This window comes from Ascaphus truei, chromosome 1 (genome assembly GCF_040206685.1).
Source record: "Ascaphus truei isolate aAscTru1 chromosome 1, aAscTru1.hap1, whole genome shotgun sequence".
Lineage (NCBI taxonomy): Eukaryota > Metazoa > Chordata > Amphibia > Anura > Ascaphidae > Ascaphus > Ascaphus truei.
In genome coordinates, this window is record NC_134483.1 from 405493455 (window position 1) to 405519554 (window position 26100).

The 26100-nt window shown below is 49.5% G+C and overlaps 2 protein-coding genes across 3 annotated transcripts in view; one reads left to right on the top strand and one right to left on the bottom strand.

The window, feature by feature from the left end:
* The window catches only part of TRIM2 (tripartite motif containing 2), a 173378-nt gene that overhangs the window by 94834 nt on the left and 52444 nt on the right, over positions 1-26100 (bottom strand). The gene's annotated exons all lie outside the window — the stretch shown is intronic.
* Positions 12185-24513, top strand: LOC142502323 (zinc finger protein 862-like). 2 transcript variants are annotated; one of them, XM_075613142.1, is made up of 2 exons: positions 12185-12356; positions 21832-24513. In XM_075613142.1, exon 2 carries the CDS (start codon positions 21840-21842, stop codon positions 24486-24488), a length of 2649 nt encoding a protein of 882 aa, XP_075469257.1. In that variant the 5' UTR covers positions 12185-12356; positions 21832-21839; the 3' UTR covers positions 24489-24513. The 2 variants fall into 2 exon arrangements, with proteins under 2 accessions (XP_075469257.1, XP_075469255.1); XM_075613140.1 differs by lacking the exon at positions 12185-12356 and adding an exon at positions 12465-12891.

Consider the following 26100-nt stretch of genomic DNA (forward strand, 5'->3'; position numbering starts at 1 on the left):
GTGGCCCACCTTGTGGCAATGATAGCACCGTCTCTCAAGCTTGAACTACCCAGTATAGGGCGTGTCCCTGCCCTCTGTATGTTTGGGAGTCCGCTGAGGTGCAGACAGGTCCCCCCTAGCCGGAATGGCTGCCTTTCTGGGGACTGCTGCGTTGCTCACCAAGGCTCTGCTGGTTACATATTCATTTGCTGGCTCTGCTGCTTCCATAGCAGTTACTCTGGGAACGTCCTGTTCCCCGCTGACAAGGTGGGAGTGAGGGGGCCTTCCAAGCGCTGTCGACAGGAGCTCGAGTCGCTGTTCATAGCTAAGCCCTTCTCCCCAGGCGGTGAGTAGTGCAATGAGTCCAGAGGTAGCAAGTCCGGTCGCCGCAGCGACTGATCCATCTGCACCCCCTGGCAACACGCCACCTTCTTCCAGGCGGTCACTGACATCCCCCCGCTGCCCTTGCAGCCCCGGAGCTGGAGAGATCTCCTGCACTCCGGGCTGAGTACTGTCTGCTGGCGGGGCCATCCTGCCCTCATATTCTTCTAAATCCTCCTCCAGCTGACTCTTTGAACGACCGTCTGTCGTGAAGCCGTACCCCACACATCTCTCCACTATCTGCGCCCGGTTCCAGGTACAAAACCTTCCTGAGCGTGGACTCATGGTGCCACTGGGGTATAGGTCCAGAGACCAGTGAATTATCTCGTGCTTCTTTGGAAGTGTGTGTAAGTTGCCACTTGTCTGAGGAGCATGCAATCTACAAGGTCCTCACTATATTACAGAACACTGCAATATAGGCTCAATCAGTATCTCACCAGCTGCCACCAGTTTTAAATGCCTGTGACGGGAGACGCGCTTAATAACACATTTATATTTCGTGGATCCTGATTGAGCAGAACAGGTTGAGCAAAATAAACTGAGATTTATATCCTCGATAGGCAAACACACGACAACTGCAGAATAAACTTAATAATTTCACTTACGGGTAGAGAAACAGAGGATAATGTCCAGAAAGGTGCAAAGCACCAGAAGATGTCTTTTAAAATGTAGTCCTTTTGCAAATTGCCAGATAAATAGCCAGTCCAATCCTTCTGTGAATGGGCAAAGTCTTTTCTGGTAGTTTTAAATGCTTGAAGAAATCAGGTAACAACAGCAACAACAACCGCACAGCAACAACAACAGCAAGAGCAACAACACAGGAACAACACAGGAATGAGGGGTACAGGCCTTTTTAAGGACAAGGGCCTGTGAAGTGTTACATTAGCCTCATCCCATTGGCAAGGAATTATATTCCTCGTATCAGAACCTGCCAGGTCACATGGGCAAATCCTACAGCCAGCTCAGGTAACTCTGAGCATGCTCAGTAAGCAGCTTGGTAGCACTGCTAAGTAAAAAGGGGCCACTCATTTCTGGAGACGCAATGTCTGGAGTTTGGTCCCAAGGTGTGAAATATCTAGGATGAGTAACAGGATCTGCTACTCAAAAACATCCTGATTAAGTGACACTTTACGAATCTGGGGTCTTTCATCCCAACAGGGGGCTCATGTATGCATAACATTTGTTCCTTAATGCATTACAAAGGCAGGCAGAAAAAAATAGCATCCTGCCGGTACATTTTAAAACTACAATAGAAAGGCACTTTATCAAAAATATATGTTTCCCTTATGACAAAGTTATATCTTTAATATGTGTGTGCTTGGGGTGTTACACTGAGGCTGCACACCAAAAATCAGGGTGCTGGCTCACTCCGTTCCTACATTAGCAGTCTTAATGGAACGGCTCCTGTTATTCAGCACTGCAGTAGTGACTAGCCTGCAAAAAGTGAACAACATGCATATAGGGGAAAATGGTACAGGGGAACAGCATATAAAATTAACCCCTTCATCCCCTATACGAAATAGGGGTAACCAGCCGAGCCCACTGCCTTTATTAATGCGCTCATTACCCCCATTTTCGCCACAACGTGATCCACGATGAGGACCTGGCAATGGACATGACCGCCGATGCTGCTGACCTTCCGGTGTCTACGATTGACCCTGCTTCCGAGGTGGTGAGTACCCAGCTGGGGAATCTATTCTTGCAGCACTGCCGAGTCCGGAAGCAGGGGTCGGAGAAAAGACGCTGTTCCTTTGGGACACAGGCCTGGGAGGTCATTGCCAAATCCTCGGGAGCTGTTGCTCGTACTCTGGGACATGGCCAGAAATTGGCTTTATTACAGACATTTAAAATCAGAGACAGACATAAAACACAGACAGAGCTCAGTTTTTAGCACATCCAGTGAAACTCATACACGGTACAGTGCCTAAATATATATATATGTATAAATATCGAGTAAAATGGTCTTTTAGTTTAACATTTTTGGCCAAAATTGTTGTAAGCCCCTGAGCCAACTGCACGGCAGACCACAATTCAGGGGTCCCTAACGCTAATATAAATTCTTAATAACCTGTGTAGTAACAGGAAGAATGATTTATAGTAAATCTGTCAATATTAGTTGCAAAGTTCTAAGTCTGATTGAAGCTTTTAATAACCTGTACATTACCAGGAAAAGCACTCTGTATTAGAGTTGTCACAACCATACTGCAAGCCAGCAAGTTCCCCTGAGTGGAAGATGCTATGTAGTGAGCCCTTAACCATTTAAATGTGGGAGGGGGTGAGCTACAATTAGGTAGGAGGTTGCCACCCTCCACTCAGCCAAGACTAGCTGAACAACAATTGTAAAACATACTGGACACCCAACAAGCTCCTATTGAACCCCCAAAATAACCACAACATATATATAAGCATATGAGTGTCATAGAGGAGTGCTACTGAGCATGGCAATATATATTTAAAATCAGAGACAGACATAAAACACAGACAGAGCTCAGTTTTTAGCACATCCAGTGAAACTCATACACGGTACAGTGCCTAAATATATATGTATAAATATTGAGTATTCCTGTTACTACACAGTAACCTGTTACTACACAGGTTATTAAGAATTTATATTAGCGTTAGGGACCCCTGAATTGTGGTCTGCCGTGCAGTTGGCTCAGGGGCTTACAACAATTTTGGCCAAAAATGTTAAACTAAAAGACCATTTTACTCGATATTTATACATATATATTTAGGCACTGTACCGTGTATGAGTCTCACTGGATGTGCTAAAACTGAGCTTTGTCTGTGTTTTATGTCTGTCTCTGATTTTAAATATATATTGCCATGCTCAGTAGCACTCCTCTATGACACTCATATGCTTATATATATGTTGTGGTTATTTTGGGGGTTCAATAGGAGCTTGTTGGGTGTCCAGTATGTTTTATTACAGACAGCCTGTCCGGCTGCCACTTCGGCGGGGCCCCGCAGCTCCAATTCTCCGGAGAACTTGGACTTTTTATTGTATGTCTTTATTTGTATAGCAACATTGATGTACATAGCACTTCACAGTTGTAATACACATGGTAATAATATAAATAACAAATAATATAAATAACAGGTCATGGGAATAAGTGCTTCAGACATAAACTTAACATTTAGGAATACGAGTCCCTGCTCCGAGGAGCTTACAATCTAATTGGTATGTAGGAGGAACGTACAGAGACAGGAGGAGGGAATTTTGGTAAGTGCTTCTGCAGGGGGCCAAGCTCTATGCATCATGTGTCTAGTAATATCTACGTTGCTACTCCATATGCTTCTTTAAGCAAGTGTGTCTTAAGTTGGGCCTTAAAGGTGGATTGAGAGGGTGCTAGTCGGGTATTGAGGGGAAGGGCATTCCAGAGATGTGGGGCAGTCAGTGAGAACGGTTTAAGGCGGGAAAGGGCTTTGGATACAAAGGGAGTAGAGAGAAGACATCCTTGAACAGAACGCAAGAGTCGGGATGGTGCATAGCGAGAAATTAGGGCTGAGATGTAAGGAGGGGCAGAAGAGTGTAAAGCTTTAAAAGTGAGGAGAATTGCATGTGTAATACGGGATTTGATAGGAAGCCAGGATAGCGATTTCAGCAGGGGAGACGCTAGACAGATTTAGGAAAGAGTAGAGTGATTCTGGCCGCAGCGTTGAGGATAGATTGTAGGGGAGACAGGAAAGAGGCAGGAAGGCCGGACAGCAGGAGGTTACAGTAGTTGAGACGGAAGAGAATGAGGGCCTGAGTCAGAGTTTTAGCAGTCGAGCAACAGAGGAAAGGGCGTATCTTTGTAATATTGTGGAGGAAAAAGCGACAGGTTTTAGAGACGTTTTGAATGTGAGTGGAGAATGTGAGAGAGGAGTCAAGTGTGTCCCCTAGGCATCATGCTTGGGCTACTGGGTGAATGATGGTATTTCCAACAGTAATGTGGAAGACAGTAGTAAGGCCAGGTTTGGGAGGAAGTATGAGGAGCTCTGTTTTTTTCATTTTAAGTCAGCGGAGGGCCATCCAGGATGATATTGCAGAGGCATTCTGAGACTTTGGTCTGTATAGCAGGTGTAAGGTCAGGGGTTGAAAGGTAAATTTGTGTATCGTCAGCAAAGAAGTGATATTTAAACCCAAGGGATGTGATTAGGTCACCTAGGGAAAGTGTGTACAGAGAAAAGAGAAGAGGTCCCAGGACAGAACCCTGCGGCACACCCACAGAGAGATCTATGGAGGAGCAGGTGTTGGCAGAAGAGACACTGAAAGTACGATTGGAGAGGTAAGAGGAGATCCAGGATAGAGCTTTCTTACGAATACCAAGAGTATGGAGAATGTGGAGGAGAAGAGGGTGGTCCACTGTGTGAAATGCTGCAGAGAGGTCGAGTAATATGAGCAGAGTGTAATGACCTCTGTCTTTGGCAGCATGGAGGTCATTAGTTATTTTAGTGAGGGCTGTTTCAGTCAAGTGAGCAGTGCGGAAGCCAGATTGTACAGGGTCAAGGAGAGAATGGGTGTTGAGAAAGTGGAGCAGGTGAGAGAATACAAGACGTTCAAGGAGTTTGGAGGCAAAAGGCAGGAGGAAGACCGGTTGATAGTTAGAAAGACAGGTAGGGTCAAGCTTGCTGTTTTTGAGTAATGGTATAATGGTTGCATGTTTGAAGGAGGAGGGAAAGGTACCAGAATAGAGTGATGTGTTAAATATGTGTGTGAGCATTGGGGTTATAGTCGGAACAAGATGTTTTAGAAGATGGGAGGGAATGGGGTCAAGAGGGCAAGTGGTAGAGGGAGAAGAGTAGATAAGCAGTGACACATCCTCTTCTGTGACAGCGGAAAAATAGTCAAGGAAAGCAGGAGGAGAGTTAGGAAGCAGTGTAGGATGGGAGGAGGCAACAGATGGGATGTTCTGTCGTATGGATTCCACCTTTTCCTTAAAATAGTCAGCAAAGTCCTGAGGTGAGATGGAGGAAGAAGAGGCAGCTGAGGGTGGTTTGAGTAGAGAGTCAAAGACAGAGAAGAGTCGGCATGGGTTAGACTTGTGCGTGTTGATTAGTGACTTTGGAGTCCAGGACTTATTTGATTCTGCCCCACAGCCCTGTTCAAACATGTCACCCCCTCCTGATCGTTCCCCTAGACCAGAAGGTAGCTCCAAGGGAGTGAGTTGTGACAATAGTGACGTCCCGGTCGTCTTGACCTGTTACACCCGTTCTGACAGTAGCTATTCCCTCCATAACGACTACCTTACGTGTGACCGACGAAGCACACGACTTACCATGCTGGGATCCACAATTTAGGGGATATGTGCCCCACTTAAAATGCACCAGGTTCGTGTTAGAACGGGGATCCCATACTGACCATTGGTGGAAAGGTGGTTATTTCTCTGCGGAGCAACAAGCAGAGTTAATGCGCGAGCTTTGTGCCAAAATGGAGGAAGGCCTTTTCTCCGGACCAAAAGGAAAGGACTCAACTAGTGAGCCTCTGTGGGGAGGACCCGTATACTGAATACTACCGGACCAGGCCTACGGGCATAGTCTGACCAAAAGTAGTCACGCCAATAGGGTGCTGGTCCAAAAGTTTAGAGCGGAAGGATACGCATATCCCTACCTTTCAGAGAATTTAATGCAGCCATTATGGATCATGTCATGCAACCCGTGGGTAGTGCCCGTGACAGGGAGGAGAGATTTGCTTTCCTAAGCAAAACCTGGCACATAGGCCGAAACATACACCTTGAAACATACCCCATCTCCCCCCTTTCTCTACTACTCTGCCCCATCTACCCCCCTCCACTAGTCTGTCTCAATATCTACCTACACAACTCTGCCCCATCTCCCCTTCCTCCACCACATCCCATCTCTGCCCTATCTCCCCTCCTCCCCCAGCAGGGTCACATTGTAGTGATATGCCAGCATTTAGAAACCAGCAGTTCTCTATCTCTCCCCAATGGCCTTTTAAACATCCAATTAGTATAACAACCAGACACCCATCCATACTGGGCAAGGACAACCATGCACAATAACTGTGTCACAGCACAAGGCGCTGTGTAGCCGCAGTGTGTGATTGTGCAGGGTTAGGCTTGTTATATAGTAGGCGCTAGTGTGTGCGCCCGGCGTTGCACGTGGCGTGCTCGTTTAGTTGGTAGGCTGCAAGCGGTGATGCGCGCGGTTAGGGGGCGTGACACTGACGTAACAGCGTTAAGCCGCGCTGTGATTAGTTCGCTGTGCGAAAATACAACTTTAGGCCTGTAAAATAGTGCGCGCGTCAATTAGAATTGGCTGTGTCCAGGCCTGGTGTGCTATACTTCAGGCGCACAGCAGTGATCACAACACACTGCAAATTTTTTTATTTTTTTATTAAGCACTACACAACCACGCCACCGCTTACAACTATATAAACGAAACGCGCACGCCTTATGTGCGTGCCCGCACGCGCACCAGCGCCTACTATATAACAAGCCTTTAGGCCTCAGCCAGGGTAGTGCTGAGCGGGCGCACTCACGCTGGCCACTATGAAATTATGAGAGGTGGAAGGGGGGGACGGAGAGAGAGGTGGAAGGGGGGGGGCGGAGAGAGGTGGAAGGGGGGGGGACGGAGAGAGGTGGAAGGGGGGGGGACGGAGAGAGGTGGAAGGGGGACGGAGAGAGGTGGAAGGGGGACGGACGGAGAGAGGTGGAAGGGGGATGGACGGAGAGAGGTGGAAGGGGGGGGCGGAGAGAGGTGGAAGGGGGGGGGGCGGAGAGAGGTGGAAGGGGGGGGGGCGAGAGGAGTGGAAGGGGGGGCGGAGAGAGGTGGAAGGGGGGGGCGGAGAGAGGTGGAAGGGGGGGAGAGAGGTGGAAGGGGGGGAGAGAGGTGGAAGGGGGGGGAGAGAGGTGGAAGGGGGGAGAGAGGTGGAAGGGGGGGGGGAGAGAGGTGGAAGGGGGGGGAGAGAGGTGGAAGGGGGGGAGAGAGGTGGAAGGGGGGGGAGAGAGGTGGAAGGGGATGGAGAGAGGTGGAAGGGGGGGGAGAGAGGTGGAAGGGGGGGAGAGAGGTGGAAGGGGGGGAGAGAGGTGGAAGGGGGGGAGAGAGGTGGAAGGGGGGGGAGAGAGAGGTGGAAGGGGGGGGAGAAAGCGGTGGAAGGGGGGGGGGGGAGAGAGGTGGAAGGGGGGGGAGAGAGGTGGAAGGGGGGGGAGAGAGGTGAAAGGGGGGGGCGGAGAGAGGTGGAAGGGGGGGGCGGAGAGAGGTGGAAGGGGGGGGCGGAGAGGTGGAAGGGGGGGGGGAGAGAGGTGGAAGGGGGGGGCGGAGAGAGGTGGAAGGGGGGGGGCGGAGAGAGGTGGAAGGGGGGGGCGGAGAGAGGTGAAGGGGGGGGCGGAGAGAGGTGGAAGGGGGGGCGGAGAGAGGTGGAAGGGGGGGCGGAGAGAGGTGGAAGGGGGGGGCGGAGAGAGGTGGAAGGGGGGGCGGAGAGAGGTGGAAGGGGGGGGCGGAGAGAGGTGGAAGGGGGGGCGGAGAGAGGTGGAAGGGGGGGGCGGAGAGAGGTGGAAGGGGGGGGCGGAGAGAGGTGGAAAGGGGGGGCGGAGAGAGGTGGAAGGGGGGGGGCGGAGAGAGGTGGAAGGGGGGGGCGGAGAGAGGTGGAAGGGGGGGCGGAGAGAGGTGGAAGGGGGGGGCGGAGAGAGGTGGAAGGGGGGGCGGAGAGAGGTGGGAAGGGGGGAGAGAGAGGTGGAAGGGGGGGGCGAGAGAGGTGGAAGGGGGGGAGAGAGAGGTGGAAGGGGGGGGCGGAGAGAGGTGGAAGGGGCGGAGAGAGGTGGAAGGGAGGGAGAGAGGTGGAATGGGGGGAGAGAGAGGTGGAAGGGGGGGGCGGAGAGAGGTGGAAGGGGCGGAGAGAGGTGGAAGGGAGGGAGAGAGGTGGAATGGGGGGAGAGAGAGGTGGAAGGGGGGGGAGAGAGAGGTGGAAGGGGGGGGGAGAGAGGTGGAAGGGGGGGGGAGAGAGGTGGAAGGGGGGGGAGAGAGGTGGAAGGGGGGGAGAGAGAGGTGGAAGGGGGGGGGGAGAGAGAGGTGGAAGGGGGGGGGGAGAGAGGTGGAAGGGGGGGCGGAGAGAGGTGGAAGGGGGGGGCGGAGAGGTGGAAGGGGGGAGAGAGAGGTGGAAGGGGGGGGCGAGAGAGGTGGAAGGGGGGGAGAGAGAGGTGGAAGGGGGGGGGCGGAGAGAGGTGGAAGGGAGGGAGAGAGGTGGAAGGGGGGGGCGGAGAGAGGTGGAAGGGAGGGAGAGAGGTGGAAGGGGGGGAGAGAGAGGTGGAAGGGGGGGGAGGAGAGAGGTGGAAGGGGGGGGGAGAGAGGTGGAAGGGGGGGGGAGAGAGGTGGAAGGGGGGGAGAGAGAGGTGGAAGGGGGGGAGAGAGAGGTGGAAGGGGGGGGGAGAGAGAGGTGGAAGGGGGGGGAGAGAGGTGGAAGGGGGGGCGGAGAGAGGTGGAAGGGGGGGGCGGAGAGGTGGAAGGGGGGGGCGGAGAGGTGGAAGGGGGGGGCAGAGAGAGGTGGAAGGGGGGGCGGAGAGAGGTGGAAGGGGGGGGGGCGGAGAGAGGTGGAAGGGGGGGGGGCGGAGAGAGGTGGAAGGGGGGGGGGGGCGGAGAGAGGTGGAAGGGGGGGGGGGCGGAGAGAGGTGGAAGGGGGGGGCGGAGAGAGGTGGAAGGGGGGGCGGAGAGAGGTGGAAGGGGGGGGCGGAGAGAGGTGGAAGGGGGGGGGGCGGAGACAGGTGGAAGGGGGGGGGCGGAGAGAGGTGGAAGGGGGGGGGCGGAGAGAGGTGGAAGGGAGGGAGAGGTGAAAGGGGGGGGGAGAGAAGTGGAAGGGGGGGGTGGAGAGAGGTGGAAGGGGGGGGCGGAGAGAGGTGGAAGGGGGGGGGGCGGAGAGAGGTGGACAGGGGGGGGAGAGAGGTGGAAGAGGGGGGAGAGAGGTGGAAGGGGGGGGAGAGAGGTGGAAGGGGGGGGAGAGAGGTGGAAGGGGGGGGAGAGAGGTGGAAGGGGGGGGGAGAGAGGTGGAAGGGGGGGCGGAGAGAGGTGGAAGGGGGGGGGAGAGAGGTGGAAGGGGGGGGGGGAGAGAGGTGGAAGGGGGGGGAGAGGTGGAAGGGGGGGGGGAGAGGTGGAAGGGGGGGGGGAGAGGTGGAAGGGGGGGGGGAGAGAGGTGGAAGGGGGGGGTGGAGAGAGGTGGAAGGGGGGGGCGGAGAGAGGTGGAAGGGGGGGGCGGAGAGAGGTGGAAGGGGGGGGCGGAGAGAGGTGGAAGGGGGGGGGCGGAGAGAGGTGGAAGGGGGGCGGAGAGAGGTGGAAGGGGGGCGGAGAGAGGTGGAAGGGGGGGCGGAGAGAGGTGGAAGGGGGGGCGGAGAGAGGTGGAAGGGGGGGCGGAGAGAGGTGGAAGGGGGGGCGGAGAGAGGTGGAAGGGGGGGCGGAGAGAGGTGGAAGGGGGGGGACAGAGAGAGGTGGAAGGGGGGGGGACGGAGAGAGGTGGAAGGGGGGGGGACGGAGAGAGGTGGAAGGGGGACGGAGAGAGGTGGAAGGGGGACGGAGAGAGGTGGAAGGGGGACGGAGAGAGGTGGAAGGGGGACGGAGAGAGGTGGAAGGGGGGGGCGGAGAGGTGGAAGGGGGGGCGGAGAGGTGGAAGGGGGGGGCGGAGAGGTGGAAGGGGGGGGCGGAGAGGTGGAAGGGGGGGGCGGAGAGAGGTGGAAGGGGGGGGCGGAGAGAGGTGGAAGGGGGGGGCGGAGAGAGGTGGAAGGGGGGGGGGGGCGGAGAGAGGTGGAAGGGGGGGGGGGCGGAGAGAGGTGGAAGGGGGTGGGCGGAGAGAGGTGGAAGGGGGGGCGGAGAGAGGTGGAAGGGGGGGCGGAGAGAGGTGGAAGGGGGTGGGCGAAGAGAGGTGGAAGGGGGTGGGCGGAGAGAGGTGGAAGGGGGTGGGCGGAGAGAGGTGGAAGGGGGTGGGCGGAGAGAGGTGGAAGGGGGTGGGCGGAGAGAGGTGGAAGGGGGTGGGCAGAGAGAGGTGGAAGGGGGGGGGGGGCAGAGAGAGGTGGAAGGGGGGGGGGGCGGAGAGAGGTGGAAGGGGGGGGGGCGGAGAGAGGTGGAAGGGGGGGCGGAGAGAGGTGGAAGGGGGGGCGGAGAGAGGTGGAAGGGGGGGCGGAGAGAGGTGGAAGGGGGTGGGCGGAGAGAGGTGGAAGGGGGTGGGCGGAGAGAGGTGGAAGGGGGTGGGCGGAGAGAGGTGGAAGGGGGGGCGGAGAGAGGTGGAAGGGGGGGAGAGAGGTGGACAGGGGGGCGGAGAGAGGTGGAAGGGGGGGAGAGAGGTGGACAGGGGGGCGGAGAGAGGTGGAAGGGGGGGAGAGAGGTGGAAGGGGGGGAGAGAGGTGGAAGGGGGGGAGAGAGATGGACAGGGGGGCGGAGAGAGGTGGAAGGGGGGGAGAGAGGTGGAAGGGGGGGAGAGAGGTGGAAGGGGGGGGAGAGAGGTGGAAGGGGGGGGAGAGAGGTGGAAGGGGGGGGAGAGGTGGAAGGGGGGGGAGAGAGGTGGAAGGGGGGAGAGAGGTGGAAGGGGGGGGAGAGGTGGAAGGGGGGGAGAGAGGTGGAAGGGGGGGAGAGAGGTGGAAGGGGGGGGAGAGAGGTGGAAGGGGGGGAGAGAGAGGTGGAAGGGGGGGGGAGAGAGGTGGAAGGGGGGGGGAGAGGTGGAAGGGGGGGCGGAGAGAGGTGAAAGGGGTGGGCGGAGAGAGGTGGAAAGGGGGGGGCGGAGAGAGGTGGAAAGGGGGGGGGCGGAGAGAGGTGGAAAGGGGGGGGCGGAGAGAGGTGGAAGGGGGGGGGCGGAGAGAGGTGGAAGGGGGGGGCGGAGAGAGGTGGAAGGGGGGGGCGGAGAGAGGTGGAAGGGGGGGGGCGGAGAGAGGTGAAGGGGGGGGGGCGGAGAGAGGTGAAGGGGGGGGGGCGGAGAGAGGTGAAGGGGGGGGGCGGAGAGAGGTGAAGGGGGGGGGGCGGAGAGAGGTGGAAGGGGGGGGGGGGGCGGAGAGAGGTGGAAGGGGGGGGGGGCGGAGAGAGGTGGAAGGGGGGGGGGCGGAGAGAGGTGGAAGGGGGGGGGGGGGCGGAGAGAGGTGGAAGGGGGGGGGGCGGAGAGAGGTGAAGGGGGGGGGCGGAGAGAGGTGGAAGGGGGGGGGGCGGAGAGAGGTGGAAGGGGGGGGGCCGGAGAGAGGTGGAAGGGGGGGGGGGGCGGAGAGAGGTGGAAGGGGGGGGGGCGGAGAGAGGTGGAAGGGGGGGGCGGAGAGAGGTGGAGGGGGGGGGCGGAGAGAGGTGGAAGGGGGGGGGCAGAGAGAGGTGGAAGGGGGGGGGGCGGAGAGAGGTGGAAGGGGGGGGCGGAGAGAGGTGGAAGGGGGGGGCAGAGAGAGGTGGAAGGGGGGGGCAGAGAGAGGTGGAAGGGGGGGGGGGGCAGAGAGAGGTGGAAGGGGGGGGGGGGCAGAGAGAGGTGGAAGGGGGGGGGCAGAGAGAGATGGAAGGGGGGGGGGCAGAGAGAGGTGGAGGGGGGGACGGAGAGAGGTGGAGGGGGGTTACGGAGAGAGGTGGAGGGGGGTTACGGAGAGAGGTGGAGGGACGGAGAGAGGTGGAGGGACGGGGACGGAGAGAGGTGGAGGGACGGAGAGAGGTGGAGGGGGGACGGAAGGAGGGGTGGAGGGACGGAGAGAGGTGGAGGGGGGGGGACGGAGAGAGGTGGAGGTACGGAGAGAGGTGGAGGGGGGACGGAAGGAGGGAGGTAGAGACGGGACAGATGCATCTTCCCTTCATAGCCACGCCTCCTGCTCGAACATTTTTTTAGTACTGCAGAACGCTCATGCTTGAAGAGTTGGTGACGTCACTGCTCTCAAGCATGAGCGCGCTCAGCAAAAGCCGGGACTCAGCCAATTCTAATTAACGCGCGCGCACGCGCACTACAGGCCTTTAGCTTCCCGCCGTCCCGTGCAGCGCTAGTACCGGTGCAGCCCGCGCACAGCGCCCGGCAGTGAGGGGACCTCTGACACCCAGGCAGGGAAACCGTGCAACAGGTACCAGCCCTTCTGTGGGATCAGGCTCCGGGGGCGGGTTATTAGCGGGGTAATGAAATTTGTGCAGAGGGGCATCACTCGCCCCTCTTATGTGATGTAGAGGGGCTCACCTCAGGCTGATAGGGAAGGGGCTGTTTTATGCACGTGCTGGTGTAAAAGCTGGCGGAGGGGGCAGGGCAGGATACAGCGCTAGGACTGGGCATGCTCAGTAGCAGCTATTGAAGCCGCAGTCCCTTAAACCGCCCTCACTAGCGGTCATTCTTTGCCAATACTTAATAATGTTTGCAGGGGGTATTTATTTCAGGTGATAAGAAGCAGATAATTACCGGGACACTACAACTAGAAAAGGCCAAAACACAGAGGGAAGGGGGGCACATAAGGCAGGTGCGTGCATTGCTGAGCATGCTCACTGGTGCCTTCCTCTGAGCGCTGCCTTTTCCTGCCATCACTTGCAGTGACCATTTCATGGGAAAGCCAGAAAAATGGCTGGATGTGTGGGGTACTGAGCACACCCGCCCGCACCTGGTATGATTAGGTAAGAGATCGGTAACACGGGCCTGGGGTACAGGGGGGCCGCAGCCCCCTGGGGTTATGCACTTATATTATGGTAATGTATGTTACTGCCTTGGTGTGTACAGCACCTCACCCACAAACCGTCCCTGCACACATGGTGAGGAACATGTTGTCTGGGAGGAGGACATGTTTGTATGAAGGATAGAGGTGTCAGGACGATAAAAGACAGGGATGGGAAGCAGTTATGGACAATAATTGCAGGACACCACTTCAGGGACATTACAGGGTTACCCCCCCCCCCCCAGCTTTTTGTAAAGGAAGAATTTTGTTCTTCTAGCTCAGTGTTTTGTTTTTCCGTAACTTTTTTTTTGGTTATGCAACCCTATCGTTTATATTGAGATTCAACTGAACCCCAACCCTCTCTAATAGTGCGTCTGTGATCAGATGCATTGCAAGGAACCCCAACCCTCTCTAATAGTGCGTCTGTGATCAGATGCATTGTAAGGAACCCCAACCCTCTCTAATAGCGCGTCTGAGATCAGATGCATTGTAAATTCTTCTGTATTTGGTCCAATTTTCAAATGACCTGAAAATTGCAGGTAACCCTTTACGGATGTACGTGGATCCCAATGGGTACAAGATACAATGGTTTCTTAACACTGTATTAGCCTTTCATTATGAGAGAAGAACTGTAATGAAACCTGGTAGTGAGTGACATGATTCCTGGAATAGTTTGCTTGTAGGTACGTTTTACTTGGTTAATGGGAAGTGGAAATGGAGCTGGGAGACAACCATTGGCAGCTATTGCCTGTAAGGCCGGACTGAGGCTGCGGTCCCAGTAATGTCTGTGACACTCGCTGTGTGTGTGCGCGTACAGAGCGCTAACCGCGGTCTGTGAGGGAGAGAGGGATCTTGCGACGGGAGGGGGCGTGGTCGAGGATTTGCGGGGGCGTGGCCATTACGTCACGCGGCTAGTTCGCCCTTATTGGGTGAACCGCCGGTGGGGGCGTGGCCACGCCTCCGTCGCAGGGTTTGAACTCAATTTCATTGAGTTCAAAAAAAACCTGCAGCACGGCGCGGCTGCACCTTCAGCGGGAAGGTGCACACTGGGCCCTCCCCCATTGAGGGGCGCTGCTTACACGCACAGCGCACGCCGAGCCGTGCGCTGTGGCAGTGACTGGGACCGCAGCCTTATAGTCACAGCGACGCTATGTTGCGTAAAAACAAATGTATTGCTTTATAGTAGGAGTGACGCCACGACAGAGCGAAGGCTTGATCGCTGGAAGTCCATTCAATTTGATTTTTTCGGCGACCACAGGGTGCCGTCGCAAGGACAATAAGCACGGCCTAAGGCTACGACCCCAGTCAGTGCACATGCGTTGTAGCACCCGGCGGCGCGTGCACCCGCTTCTGCAGCGATCTGTGGACTTCAGATTGCTCGTGGCGGGGGCACGGCCATAATGTCACGGAGCTGGCTCGCCCTCATTGGCTGAACCGCCGCCGTGATGTGGCCACGGTGTCGGCACGTGTCTTGTCAAAATGCGGTCGCGCCATCGCGTTTTGTGCACGCACTGACTGGGTCCATCTCTTGTGCACGCCGTCACGTGTGCGGTCGCGATCACTGGGACCGAGGCCTTAGAAGCAGAAGACCCACAGTTGGGATATAGCAATGTGGGATATAAGCATGGCAGGAGCAGGTGGAGGCTGGAGAGGTTTGAAGGGTGGAGGAGGGGTGTGCAATCTTTTCCCCCTGCGTGCACGCCCCCCCTGCTGTGTCATGACGCCGGGTTACCATGATGACGCGTCACTGGAAGCCCAACTAAATTAGTTAGAGGCCTCGCGTGGTCCCCCGGCATTTAATTTAAATGCCTTGGGGGACAGCGCAGGACCTCTACCCGCCGCCTCTCCCCAGAAAATCTTGCGCCCCCCAGTTTATGCACCCCTGGGGTAGAGGACTAATAGGAATAGTGGGGGTTTAAAAGCAGCAGGGTACGAAGGGTAATGTGGAAGACATTGTGTGTGTGTGCGCACACTAAATTAGGGTTACCATACGTCTTTATTAAAAAAAGAGGCCATCGAAAGCCGACCTCTCGTGGACGAGCGATGGCTGGCCAGTGCTCTTTGCTCACGCATGTGCGGTTGACTTTTGTTCGTGCATCTCTCTATCTCGTATACAAAACTAGTAAGTCAGTATAAATTGATGACACATTAAAGTGCCCTTTTAATTTATTTTTGATTCTGGGTCCTTCCTGCTCCGTTTTTGCTAGTGCGCTTTTGTCCTCCATACTTTCCTGTTATACTGCATATCTGAAGCTGCACAGCCTGCCTACCACTCCTGGGATTGTGAGTATTGCTTATGTTCAGGGGAACCTGCCAATGAGACTGAGGGTGAGTGGGCTTGTACCATCTACTACCTGTCTTCAGGAGGATAGTACCCATACTATTGCATATTAAGTACTATATCATTACTCATTTTTATACCTTGGTGAGTGGTTTGGCTTAATTTATCTTGTTATACCTGCATTAGAGCGCTTTAGCCTATTTTTTCTATCTTGCGGTTGACTTTTTTTTGTTCGTGCATCTCTCTATCTCGTATACAAAACTAGTAAGTCAGTATAAATTGATGAAAGCCAGGGTCTATGCTATTACCACAATAAAAGTGCTTCTGATATGCTTAAGCATATCTGTGGATAAAAATATATAACAATGTCCAAGAAAAAATAAAAAATCCGATGTCACTGGGATGCTGGCTGCCTTCTTCACGGGAACAATTATCTCCCTTAACAAGACCTGAAGAAGGAAAAGCGCCCGATCCTAGTGTAATGTCGTTGATAAAAATGTAATGGTCTTGAACATAGACATTTTAAAACTCACAAACATCCGAAGTATTAGTGTGTGTTATGAGTATACTCTTGCGGTGTGTGTGTGTGCCTGCCTATCTATCTCGATACTGTTTGGAAACGAAATCAGCAGGCAGCACTCCAGAATTGAACAAACAAGTGTATTGAAAAAATAAACACAAAACCAACGTTTCGGTCCACGAATGGGACCCTTGTCACCGAAACGTTGGTTTTGTGTTTATTTTTTCAATACACTTGTTTGTTCAATTCTGGAGTGCTGCCTGCTGATTTCGTTTCCAAACGGTATCGTATTGCTTATTCTTCATTATAGGATCTGCACCCACACCAGTGACTATTATAACGGAGTGCTTTTTGTTCTTTTTCTATGATATATACGCGCGCAAGTTCTGGTTCACGCGATTTACATTTTCCCGCTTGCTCAGCCCGCAATTGCGGCCCCCCCGCGTGCGCGCAAGTTGCAGGACACCCGGTGCTCATCCTCTAAGCATGAGCGCGCTCAGCGGCAGCAGGGACTCAGCCTTAGGCCTCGGACATGGTACAAAATACAGCACTGAGCCGCGCTGACTCTCCTGCTCAAGCAGGAGCTTTTTTGTGTCATGGCATGGGCGTCAGCGAGTGCGCTTGTGAGGCGGGTGGGAGGAGGGTCCAGCGCACCACGTAACGGAGTGCCATTGGCTTTTGCCGGTCCGCTTCCCTCAGCGCGAAAAATTAAATAAACTGTCAGCTGCAATTCCACGTGCGGAAGCGCCATCTAAAGCCGCCCTCAGTAGGGATGATGGGGGTAAGTGTTCCGACTCAGTGCGGGTCAGCGCTCTCTTTTTGACCATGGACCCGGCCTTAGAGATTCCTCTGGCAACCCAAAGCAGGCACGCAGCGTTCTGGTCAGGGGAGTTCCCAATCTCAGGGTAGAGTACACACTCCTTCTCCGGCGAATGTTTCAGTTGTAAGCCACACTGCGTCTCAGCAGCACACAGCCCTCCGCGTTTCCTCAGTCAAGCTGAATTCATCAGGGGATGGGTTCTGGTGATGTGTACACATACTAAATAGTCCCAGAAACCAATCAGGAGAGACTAATCAAATCTACACCTGTATGTATGTTCTATTCCAAAAAATTAGCATCACTAATCTCACTAGATCAGAGAATTTATACAATGAATTAAAATGTCTTTAAACCAACACATTATTCATTCTTTGCACAATTGTGCCCAATATGTTCAATATAATACACGTCACATAGTGCAAATGGAGGGAGACAAACCTCTATATTATTAGGCTTATATAGAGGACAGCAGAGATCTAATGTATTCAGTTGGTTACTTTTATTTTTATATAACACAATAGCATAATTGGGTTGATGAAATATAACTACCCATATACCATATATATAATATGTAACAAAGTTGAAATTGATTCTTGAATGAAAAAACTGTCCCAGGGGGTTAACCAAATTTATTTTAAATGGTCAACCTACTATTATGTTGAAAACATATGGCAATAAATTATATTAAATAGTCAGTGGACCAGTTTCAACTTTTAGAACTTTATCAATACTCATTGAACAAATACCAATCTTTGAGTCATTAACAATATTTATGTGAAAATAGAAAATGGATAGAAGGATACAAATACATTACAAATACACAACCATAGTTGTTATATGAATTTTATTTATTTATACAATGTTTGCTTCTTTTACATTTTTTTTATTTATTTGTCTATGTAGACGGACGTTCACAGAGGTACACAATTGGAGACTTTATAAGGTGAAATTATAACGAGGCGTTATTGTGCCTTTTCCTTAACATTAGGAAACCATCCAAACAAGGGGGAAACAAAGCTTCTATTCACTTGGGAGTGGTTCTAGTGAAATACCATGCAATTCACAACTCCCTTAGTTAAGCATGTCTCCCAGCCCCAAACACATAGCATGAAATGAACAGATATAAAAAGTCTTGTCATAAAAGTCTTATCTATTCCTTGTAGTTTGGAGGGAAAATCTTCTCTGTTCCTGGTTCAGCTCCCTTCCCTCAGGGTGTGTCAGCATTCAGGTTTAGAAGTTTTCCCTGTGTCTTGAAAGCAGCTATGCTGTGTCTTCTGGCAGAGCTCAAGACATGTGAGAGTAAAGACAATCTCTCCTCTCTCTCTCTCCAAAGTTCAGCTCAGGTATGAGCTAAGGAGACACCCTTCCTGTCTCAACAGACAGGCTTTTGTAAGCAATCTAAATCAGGCAGGTGGTGTTTATTTAAACAAACAAACCATTTTAAACCCTCAAAAAGCGCTAACCTACAATACGTGACTTAATTATTAATTACCAAAAAATAAGTGATAAATAATACAGTGAAAAAATCAGCCTAGGGGAACAACAAATAACAGATCATTCCTAATCTGATACACCAAATACACACACAAATAAGTTTTCCCCGGCGCTAATAAACAGTCCAAGATACCGTGATCAAACAAAGATAGTCTCTGATACAAGGCTCCTTCTGGATGGGTTGATGAACTAGTTGATTAAAGTTCCAGATGGGTGGGTGTCCTTAATACGGTGTCTCCACTGCTTCTGTAATAACAGAAAAAAAAGGCACACCAATTGCGCAGTATACCACAGCAACAGACTCCTAACTGAAACTTGCAGAATCCTACTCACAGAATGAATAAAGAACACATTCAGGGGAGAGAATCTGTAAACACGTCCTGTTCCTGCACAGCTCCCCACGGACCCCACGTGGTCTGGCTAAAGGATTTCCCTCAAGTAGGCGATGTTGATCGGAGATGTCCTCGATACCGCATACACCGACAGTGGAACAGGGAATAGGACAATACTAGTGTACTACGTAATAAAATTTTATTAACACACTTAAAACAATAAAAATCACACTCACATTGTGCGGAGGTGAGTCAGACAACTCACGGATGCCGTCCGCAACCTGAAAATTCCCCGATCTGCAGCAGAGAGACTCACTGCACGCAACACTCGCTACCGGCAAACGGGTGACGTCAGCAGTGCAGGAAGTCCTCCCTGCGTCTGGAACTAAGGAAGCCGGATCGGGTCAAAAACACCAAGCTCCTCCTCCCTACGCGTTTCGTGACGCTAGGTCACTTCCTCAGGAGATAATGGAGCCTGGCTAGTGTACATTTAAATACATGCCCCAATTAAGAGACCTTCCTACAAATGGGAGGTACTACGAATGAAATACACCCTATATCATACACAGTATGCAGCAATTACACATCAGAATGCTGGTGGGGTCAATTGGTGAATTTACATATGGGTCAATTCATTCAACTCTTAAAAATATCTACAGTAATACACACTGCAGGGGGATGTAGAACAATTAAAAAACATGAAATTATTCGGGATCATAAATGAAAATGATATTAAAAATGTTAAGGATCATAAAAATGAATACAATCAAAATGGACACATAATGAAAGCAAGCTTATAAACAAAGTGCAGAGAATTATTCAAGGATCTTTCAAAAAGGCCGCCAGATCAAATTCAATGTTAAGACCCAGTGGGGACAGAGGTTTTAACACATAGATCCAATAACTCTCACGTTTGGATACTGTGTTTAATCTGTCCCCCCCACGCCAACAGCCCTTGGGATTGTCAATTCCCATACATACCAATCCCTCAGGGTTCTGACCATGGTGTATTTTGAAATGATTAGAGACGCTATGCGTCTCAAGGCCCCTCTTAATGTTATAAACATATTCGGCGAACCTTCGTTTGAGGGGCCTCCCAGTGCGGCCTACATATTGTAGTCCGCACGGGCATTCCAATAAATATACGCAGAAGTTGGTCCTACAATTAATGAAGGTGCTGATGTTAAAACTTACCCCTGTTACATTTGATTTGAATGTTTTGCTCTTTTTACAATGCTTGCATCCAATACAATTGTAGATTTTAAATTTCTAGCCCTTCTATATACGATTTTCGGTTTATTAGGGAGGATGGAGTATACTCCAGAGAGATCCAATTTTGAAAACCATCCTCCATAATAAACCGAAAATCGTATATAGAAGGGCTAGAAATTTAAAATCTACATTATCCCCCAGTTGTCCCATTGATGGCTTGAGAGATCGCCATGTAACCTGGCTCAATGACCTTAAAGGTTATTATACTTGCTCCAATTGTATTGGATGTAAGCATAGTAAAAAGAGCAAAACATTCAAATCAAATGTAACAGGGGTAAGTTTTAACATCAGCACCTTCATTAATTGTAGGACCAACTTCTGCGTATATTTATTGGAATACCCGTGCGGACTACAATATGTAGGCCGCACTGGGAGGCCCCTCAAACGAAGGTTCGCCGAACATGTTTATAACATTAAGAGGGGCCTTGAGACGCATAGCGTCTCTAATCATTTCAAAATACACCATGGTCAGAACCCTGAGGGATTGGTATGTATGGGAATTGACAATCCCAAGGGCTGTTGGCGTGGGGGGGACAGATTAAACACAGTATCCAAACGTGAGTTATTGGATCTATGTGTTAAAAACTCTGTCCCCCCCTGGGTCTTAACATTGAATTTGATCTGGCGGCCTTTTTGAAAGATCCTTGAATAATTCTCTGCACTTTGTTTATAAGCATGCTTTCATTATGTGTCCATTTTGATTGTATTCATTTGTATTCATTTTTATGATCCTTAACATTTTTAATATCATTTTCATTTATGATCCCGAATAATTTCATGTTTTTTAACTGTTCTACATCCCCCTGCAGTGTGTATTACTGTAGATATTTTTAAGAGTTGAATGAATTGACCCATATGTAAATTCACCAATTGACCCCACCAGCATTCTGATGTGTAATTGCTGCATACTGTGTATGATATAGGGTGTATTTCATTCGTAGTACCTCCCATTTGTAGGAAGGTCTCTTAATTGGGGCATGTATTTAAATGTACCACTAGCCAGGCTCCATTACCCCTGAGGAAGTGACCTAGCGTCACGAAACGCGTAGGGAGGAGCTTGGTGTTTTTGACCCGATCCGGCTTCCTTAGTTCCAGACGCAGGGAGGACTTCCTGCACTGCTGACGTCACCCGTTTGCGGTAGCGAGTGTTGCGTGCAGTGAGTCTCTCTGCTGCAGATCGGGGAATTTTCAGGTTGCGGACGGCATCCGTGAGTTGTCTGACTCATCTCCGCACAATGTGAGTGTGATTTTTATTGTTTTAAGTGTGTTAATAAAATTTTATTACATAGTACACTAGTATTGTCCTATTCCCTTTTCCACTGTCGGTGTATGCGGTATCGAGGACATCTCCGATCAACATCGCCTACTTGAGGGAAATCCTTTAGCCAGACCACGTGGGGTCTGTGGGGAGCTGTGCAGGAACGGGACGTGTTTACAGATTCTCTCCCCTGAATGTGTTCTTTATTCATTCTGTGAGTAGGATTCTGCAAGTTTCAGTTAGGGGTCTGTTGCTGTGGTATACTGCGCAATTGGTGTACCTTATTTTTCTGTTATTACAGAAGCAGTGGAGACACCGTATTAAGGACACCCACCCATCTGGAACTTTAATCAACTAGTTCATCAACCCATCCAGAAGGAGCCTTGTATCAGAGACTATCTTTGTTTGATCACGGTATCTTGGACTGTTTATTAGCGCCGGGGAAAACTTATTTGTGTGTGTAGGTGGTGTTTATTAATTGACTACCAGCAGTTAACCACCACACTGCTAGATTAAAGGCACATTACCTGAACAGGGATTACTCCCCTGTTACAGTCATATAGTAACTTTCATAATGGTAATTGCAAAGGTAGAAAATATACCAGAAATCAAGAATAACCAGACTTTGTCACCGAAAAGGTTACCTTTTATGTCTGAAGCACTTATTCCCAAGATCTGTTATTTGTATTATTTGTTATTTATATGATTGTCACGTGTATTACAGCTGTGAAGCGCTATGTACATTAATGGCGCTATAAAAATAAAGACATACAATACTTGTATCCTGCTGTGTATATTATGTAACATTTCAGGGGACAGTAAGAGAATTGTACTTGTGTTAATTAATTTTACTCTCCTTTTGTTATGACGTAATTAATAATTTAAAAAAAAAATGCTCACAGTACTTGTTTTTCTGATCTTCCAGACTTGAAGATGAAGCGTGTGAATTACAGCAACATGTCTAAAAATACAAAGCGGTTAAAGCTGACCAATTTCTTTACGTTTGTAAAAAAAACGGATGATTGCGTAGAAAATGTTAAACAAGAACAATCGATTTATCCAGTGTCTGCTGCAAGTTCATTTAACGCAGAACAAACACAAGCAATGCATCCAGCGTCAGGAAAAATGGATGATTGCGTAGACAATGTTAAAGAAGAACAAGCGATTTATCCAGTGTCTGCTGCAAGTTCATCTAACGCAGAACAAACACAAGCAATGCATCCAGCGTCAGGAAAAATGGATGATTGCGTAGACAATGTTAAAGAAGAACAAGCGATTTATCCAGTGTCTGCTGCAAGTTCATCTAACGCAGAACAACCACCAGAAATGCATCCAGCGTCAGGAACAATGGATGATTGCGTAGACAATGTTAAAGAAGAACAAGCGATTTATCCAGTGTCTGCTGCAAGTTCATCTAACGCAGAACAACCACCAGAAATGCATCCAGTGTCAGGAAAAATGGATGATTGCGTAGACAATGTTAAAGAAGAACAAGCGATTTATCCAGTGTCGGCTGCAAGTTCATGTAACGCAGAACAACCACCAGAAATGCATCCAGCGTCAGCTACAAGCTCATCTGATACATTTCCCTGTCTAAAAAATGAAATCAAAACATGTAGAAAAATGATGCCCACTGTAAGACTTTATGAGCAGAAGGGAGAGTTTCAAAGTGATTGGCTAAAGCAACTTAAGTGGCTTAGTTATGACGCTGCAACTAGACTTGCAAAATGTAACATATGTTCAAACTACCCGCTTATAAGTGATCAATTATCAATGGTAGTGTTGGGATTTTGTGGTCCATTTAAGCTAGAGACATTTAAAAAGCATGAAAATTCATTTAAACATTTAAGGTGCATTGCAGCTCATGAAGGAGAACTTGACCAACAAGTCAGACCTCTGCAGAAATCCATGAATAAAATGGATGAAAAGATGTTTAAGACCGCTTTTAATTGTGCTTATTATATAGCAAAAAACAATAAGCCCTTTTCAGACCTACCAGAATTGCTTGGACTCCTTAGTAAATGTGATGTAGAAACTTTACATCAATACTGTAACAAAGCATGCAAGGAATTCATATCCCACATAGCTTCAGTGGTTCGAAGTGATTTAATAGGAAACATCAAAAAATCCCCTTTTGTAAGTCTTCTTCTTGATTCTTCCTCTGACAAGTCAGAAGAAGAGCAACTGATTGTCTGTGTCAGGTACCTCAAGAATACCAAATTGGAGGAAGCATTTTTGTCAATTTTGCCTTTGGAAGATGCTACAGCCAATGAATACCTAACTGCACTCCAAAATCAACTCCAGACTCTGAATTTAACAGAAATAATGTCTGGAAAAAGTCTGGTAGGCATTGGAACAGATGGAGCGACAATAATGGTCGGTGAAGAGAATGGATTAGTAGCTAAACTGACTAAGCTAGATGGCCTTGAACATGTAGTGGGTATTCATTGCAATACTCACAATCTGCTCTTTAGTGTTCTCAGTTACATTAAAAATGTGAAGTACATGGAAGAGGTTGACGGTGTTTTGCAGAGGCTTTACAGCTTCTATTATTTTTCACCTAAACGAATGAGAAAGTTAAAGAAAGTATCGCAGGCTTTGGAATGTGAGTTGGTTAAATTGCACAATCTTCGTAGTGTTCGATGGGTTGCCAGTAAAGTAGAAGCTTTGACTGCTTTAGTGCAAGACTGGAAATGTATTGTGTTTCACCTGGAAGAATTGGGAAATGGGAAAGAAGATGGTGCTGCCACAGCAAGAAGTCTTGTGAAGAAACTGAAGTGCTTCCGATTTCGGAGTACAGTCCCCTTTCTTTTAGACTTCTTGAATATTTTTAAAGGGCTTTCTCTCATCTTTCAAAAGAAAGACCTTCTAAGTTTGGTGGACTTGCATGTTAACAAAGCATTATCATCACTGGAAAGGATGATTGAGCAGCAGGGATTGATGGATGCAGATCTGATCTCGAAAACAACACTCACAGAAGTTTTTCAAGAAACCCCTCTAACCAATCTTGAACGCAAAGCTTTTGGCTATGATAGAAAGGATCTTATTGAAAATGGCATAAAGTACCTGAAGGAAAAATTTACATCCACATGGAGCGATATTACTCTTGCAACATCCGTCTTTGATACATGTACCTGGCCATCTGGTAAAATGCTTGAGGAGTTTGGTGAAAATGAGCTCAAGGAGTTGGCACTTCATTTTAAAAAACAGATGGCCATTGAAGAGCGGGAAGACCAGTTTAATAAACTAATGGACGAGTGGTATGAATTTAAAGTTTGGGGTCAAGGATTGAACCTTGAACTGCTTTTGGACAAAGCTATTTCCATGAATAAACAATTTCCTCTATTAAGCAAGCTCCTCAGCATAGTGGCTGTATTGCCAGTGTCATCCGTAGCTTGTGAAAGAGGATTCCAACTAATGAACATGATAAAAAATAAATTCACGTCTTCGGAAGAGGCTGACAGCCTCAATGATTTACTGATGGTAAATGCCAACGGGCCATCACTTGTGGCCTTTGACCCAACAAGATCTGTGAACAATTGGTACTTCAATACTGTAGCCAGCAGGTGTAAAAAACTGTAAAAAATACAATCTACATTTTTTGTTATGTTGTTTTTTTTTCTTCTGGCTCCTAAAGTTTATTTTATTTTTTTAAATTGTCATTGTCAACCTGCCCCTCATCTCTCCCTGCAGGGTCACATTGTAATTCATACCACTGTCCTTATTCCCCCTCCTCTCCTACTCTGCCCCATCTACCCCCTCCACTAATCTGTCCTCATCTCTCCCGGCAGTGGATATTCACACTCGAGTGGAAATAATGCCAAATGGCTATTCACACTCGAGTGTAAATAAAATAACGTATTTTCAAAAATAGAGAGAGGCTTTATGTTGAAAAGCCTTTCTCCGGCAAGAAGCACATTTGTGGTGCACACCTAGGCTGTTAAAACTTAACATTTATTTATGCCATGATTAAAATAATGGGACACATATGAAATAAATTTGTCATCAAAAATTGAACTGTGTGTATCGTGTTCTTTAAAAACTTTGTATAGTAGGGGGGTGGAGATAGTGGGCTCTGTGCTATGAATACATACCCATCAGGGTTATATTTGTCATGTGATATTTATATATAACAATCCCACGACGATGGGTAAATGTATCCTCCTGTATGCAAGTGCTGAGGTTGGGCTGACCCGGATTAATTCCCAAAGAAATTTGCCATGCCATAGATAAGATGGAAATTGCTGTTTATCAAGGGTATGTAATGTCTAATTGGTTACCATGATTACATGACATTTGGTACTGGTAAGTAGAGAGTAGGTCAGCAGCACAGCATACCTAAATACTCATCGTAGATTGCATCTACCTGTGTATACACAATTGGGTGTTGCTGCTAGTGATAATTGATTATGATTTTATTGTTATTAAATAACCTAAATAAGTGGATTAATCCTATGCTGCTGACCCACTGATACACAGCTGTTACAGCACAATCATGCCATTGTGGGTCAGCAGCATAGGATTAATCCACTTACCTCTCACCATCTATTGTGCTGTGTACTACACTTGAATATAGGGCACTGTTTACTTCATCTATTGAAATTGGTAATCTTTATATTACAAGTAGATGAGTGTACAATTATACAGTGATGCTAGAACTGTGCTATGATGTTCATGGCGTTTATATACAGTGAGGTTATTTAATAACCATAAAATCATATCAGTTATCACTAGCAGCAACACCCAATTGTGTACACACAGGTAGATGCAATCTACGATGAGTATTTAGGTATGCTGTGCTGCTGACCTACTCTCTACTTACCAGTACCAAATGTCATGTAATCATGGTAACCAATTAGACATTACATATCCTTGATAAGATGGAAATTGCTGTTTATCGATGGTGTGGCAAATTTCTTTGGGAATTAACCCTGGTCAGCCCAACCTCAGCACTTGCATACAGGAGGATACATTTACCCATCGTCGTGGGATTGTTATATATAAATATCACATGACAAATATAACCCTGATGCGTATGTATTCATAGCACAGAGCCCACTATCTCCACCCCCCTACTATACAAAGTTTTTAAAGAACACGATACACACAGTTCAATTTTTGATGACAAATTTATTTCATATGTTTACCATTATTTTAATCATGGCATAAATAAATGTTAAGTTTTAGCAGCCTA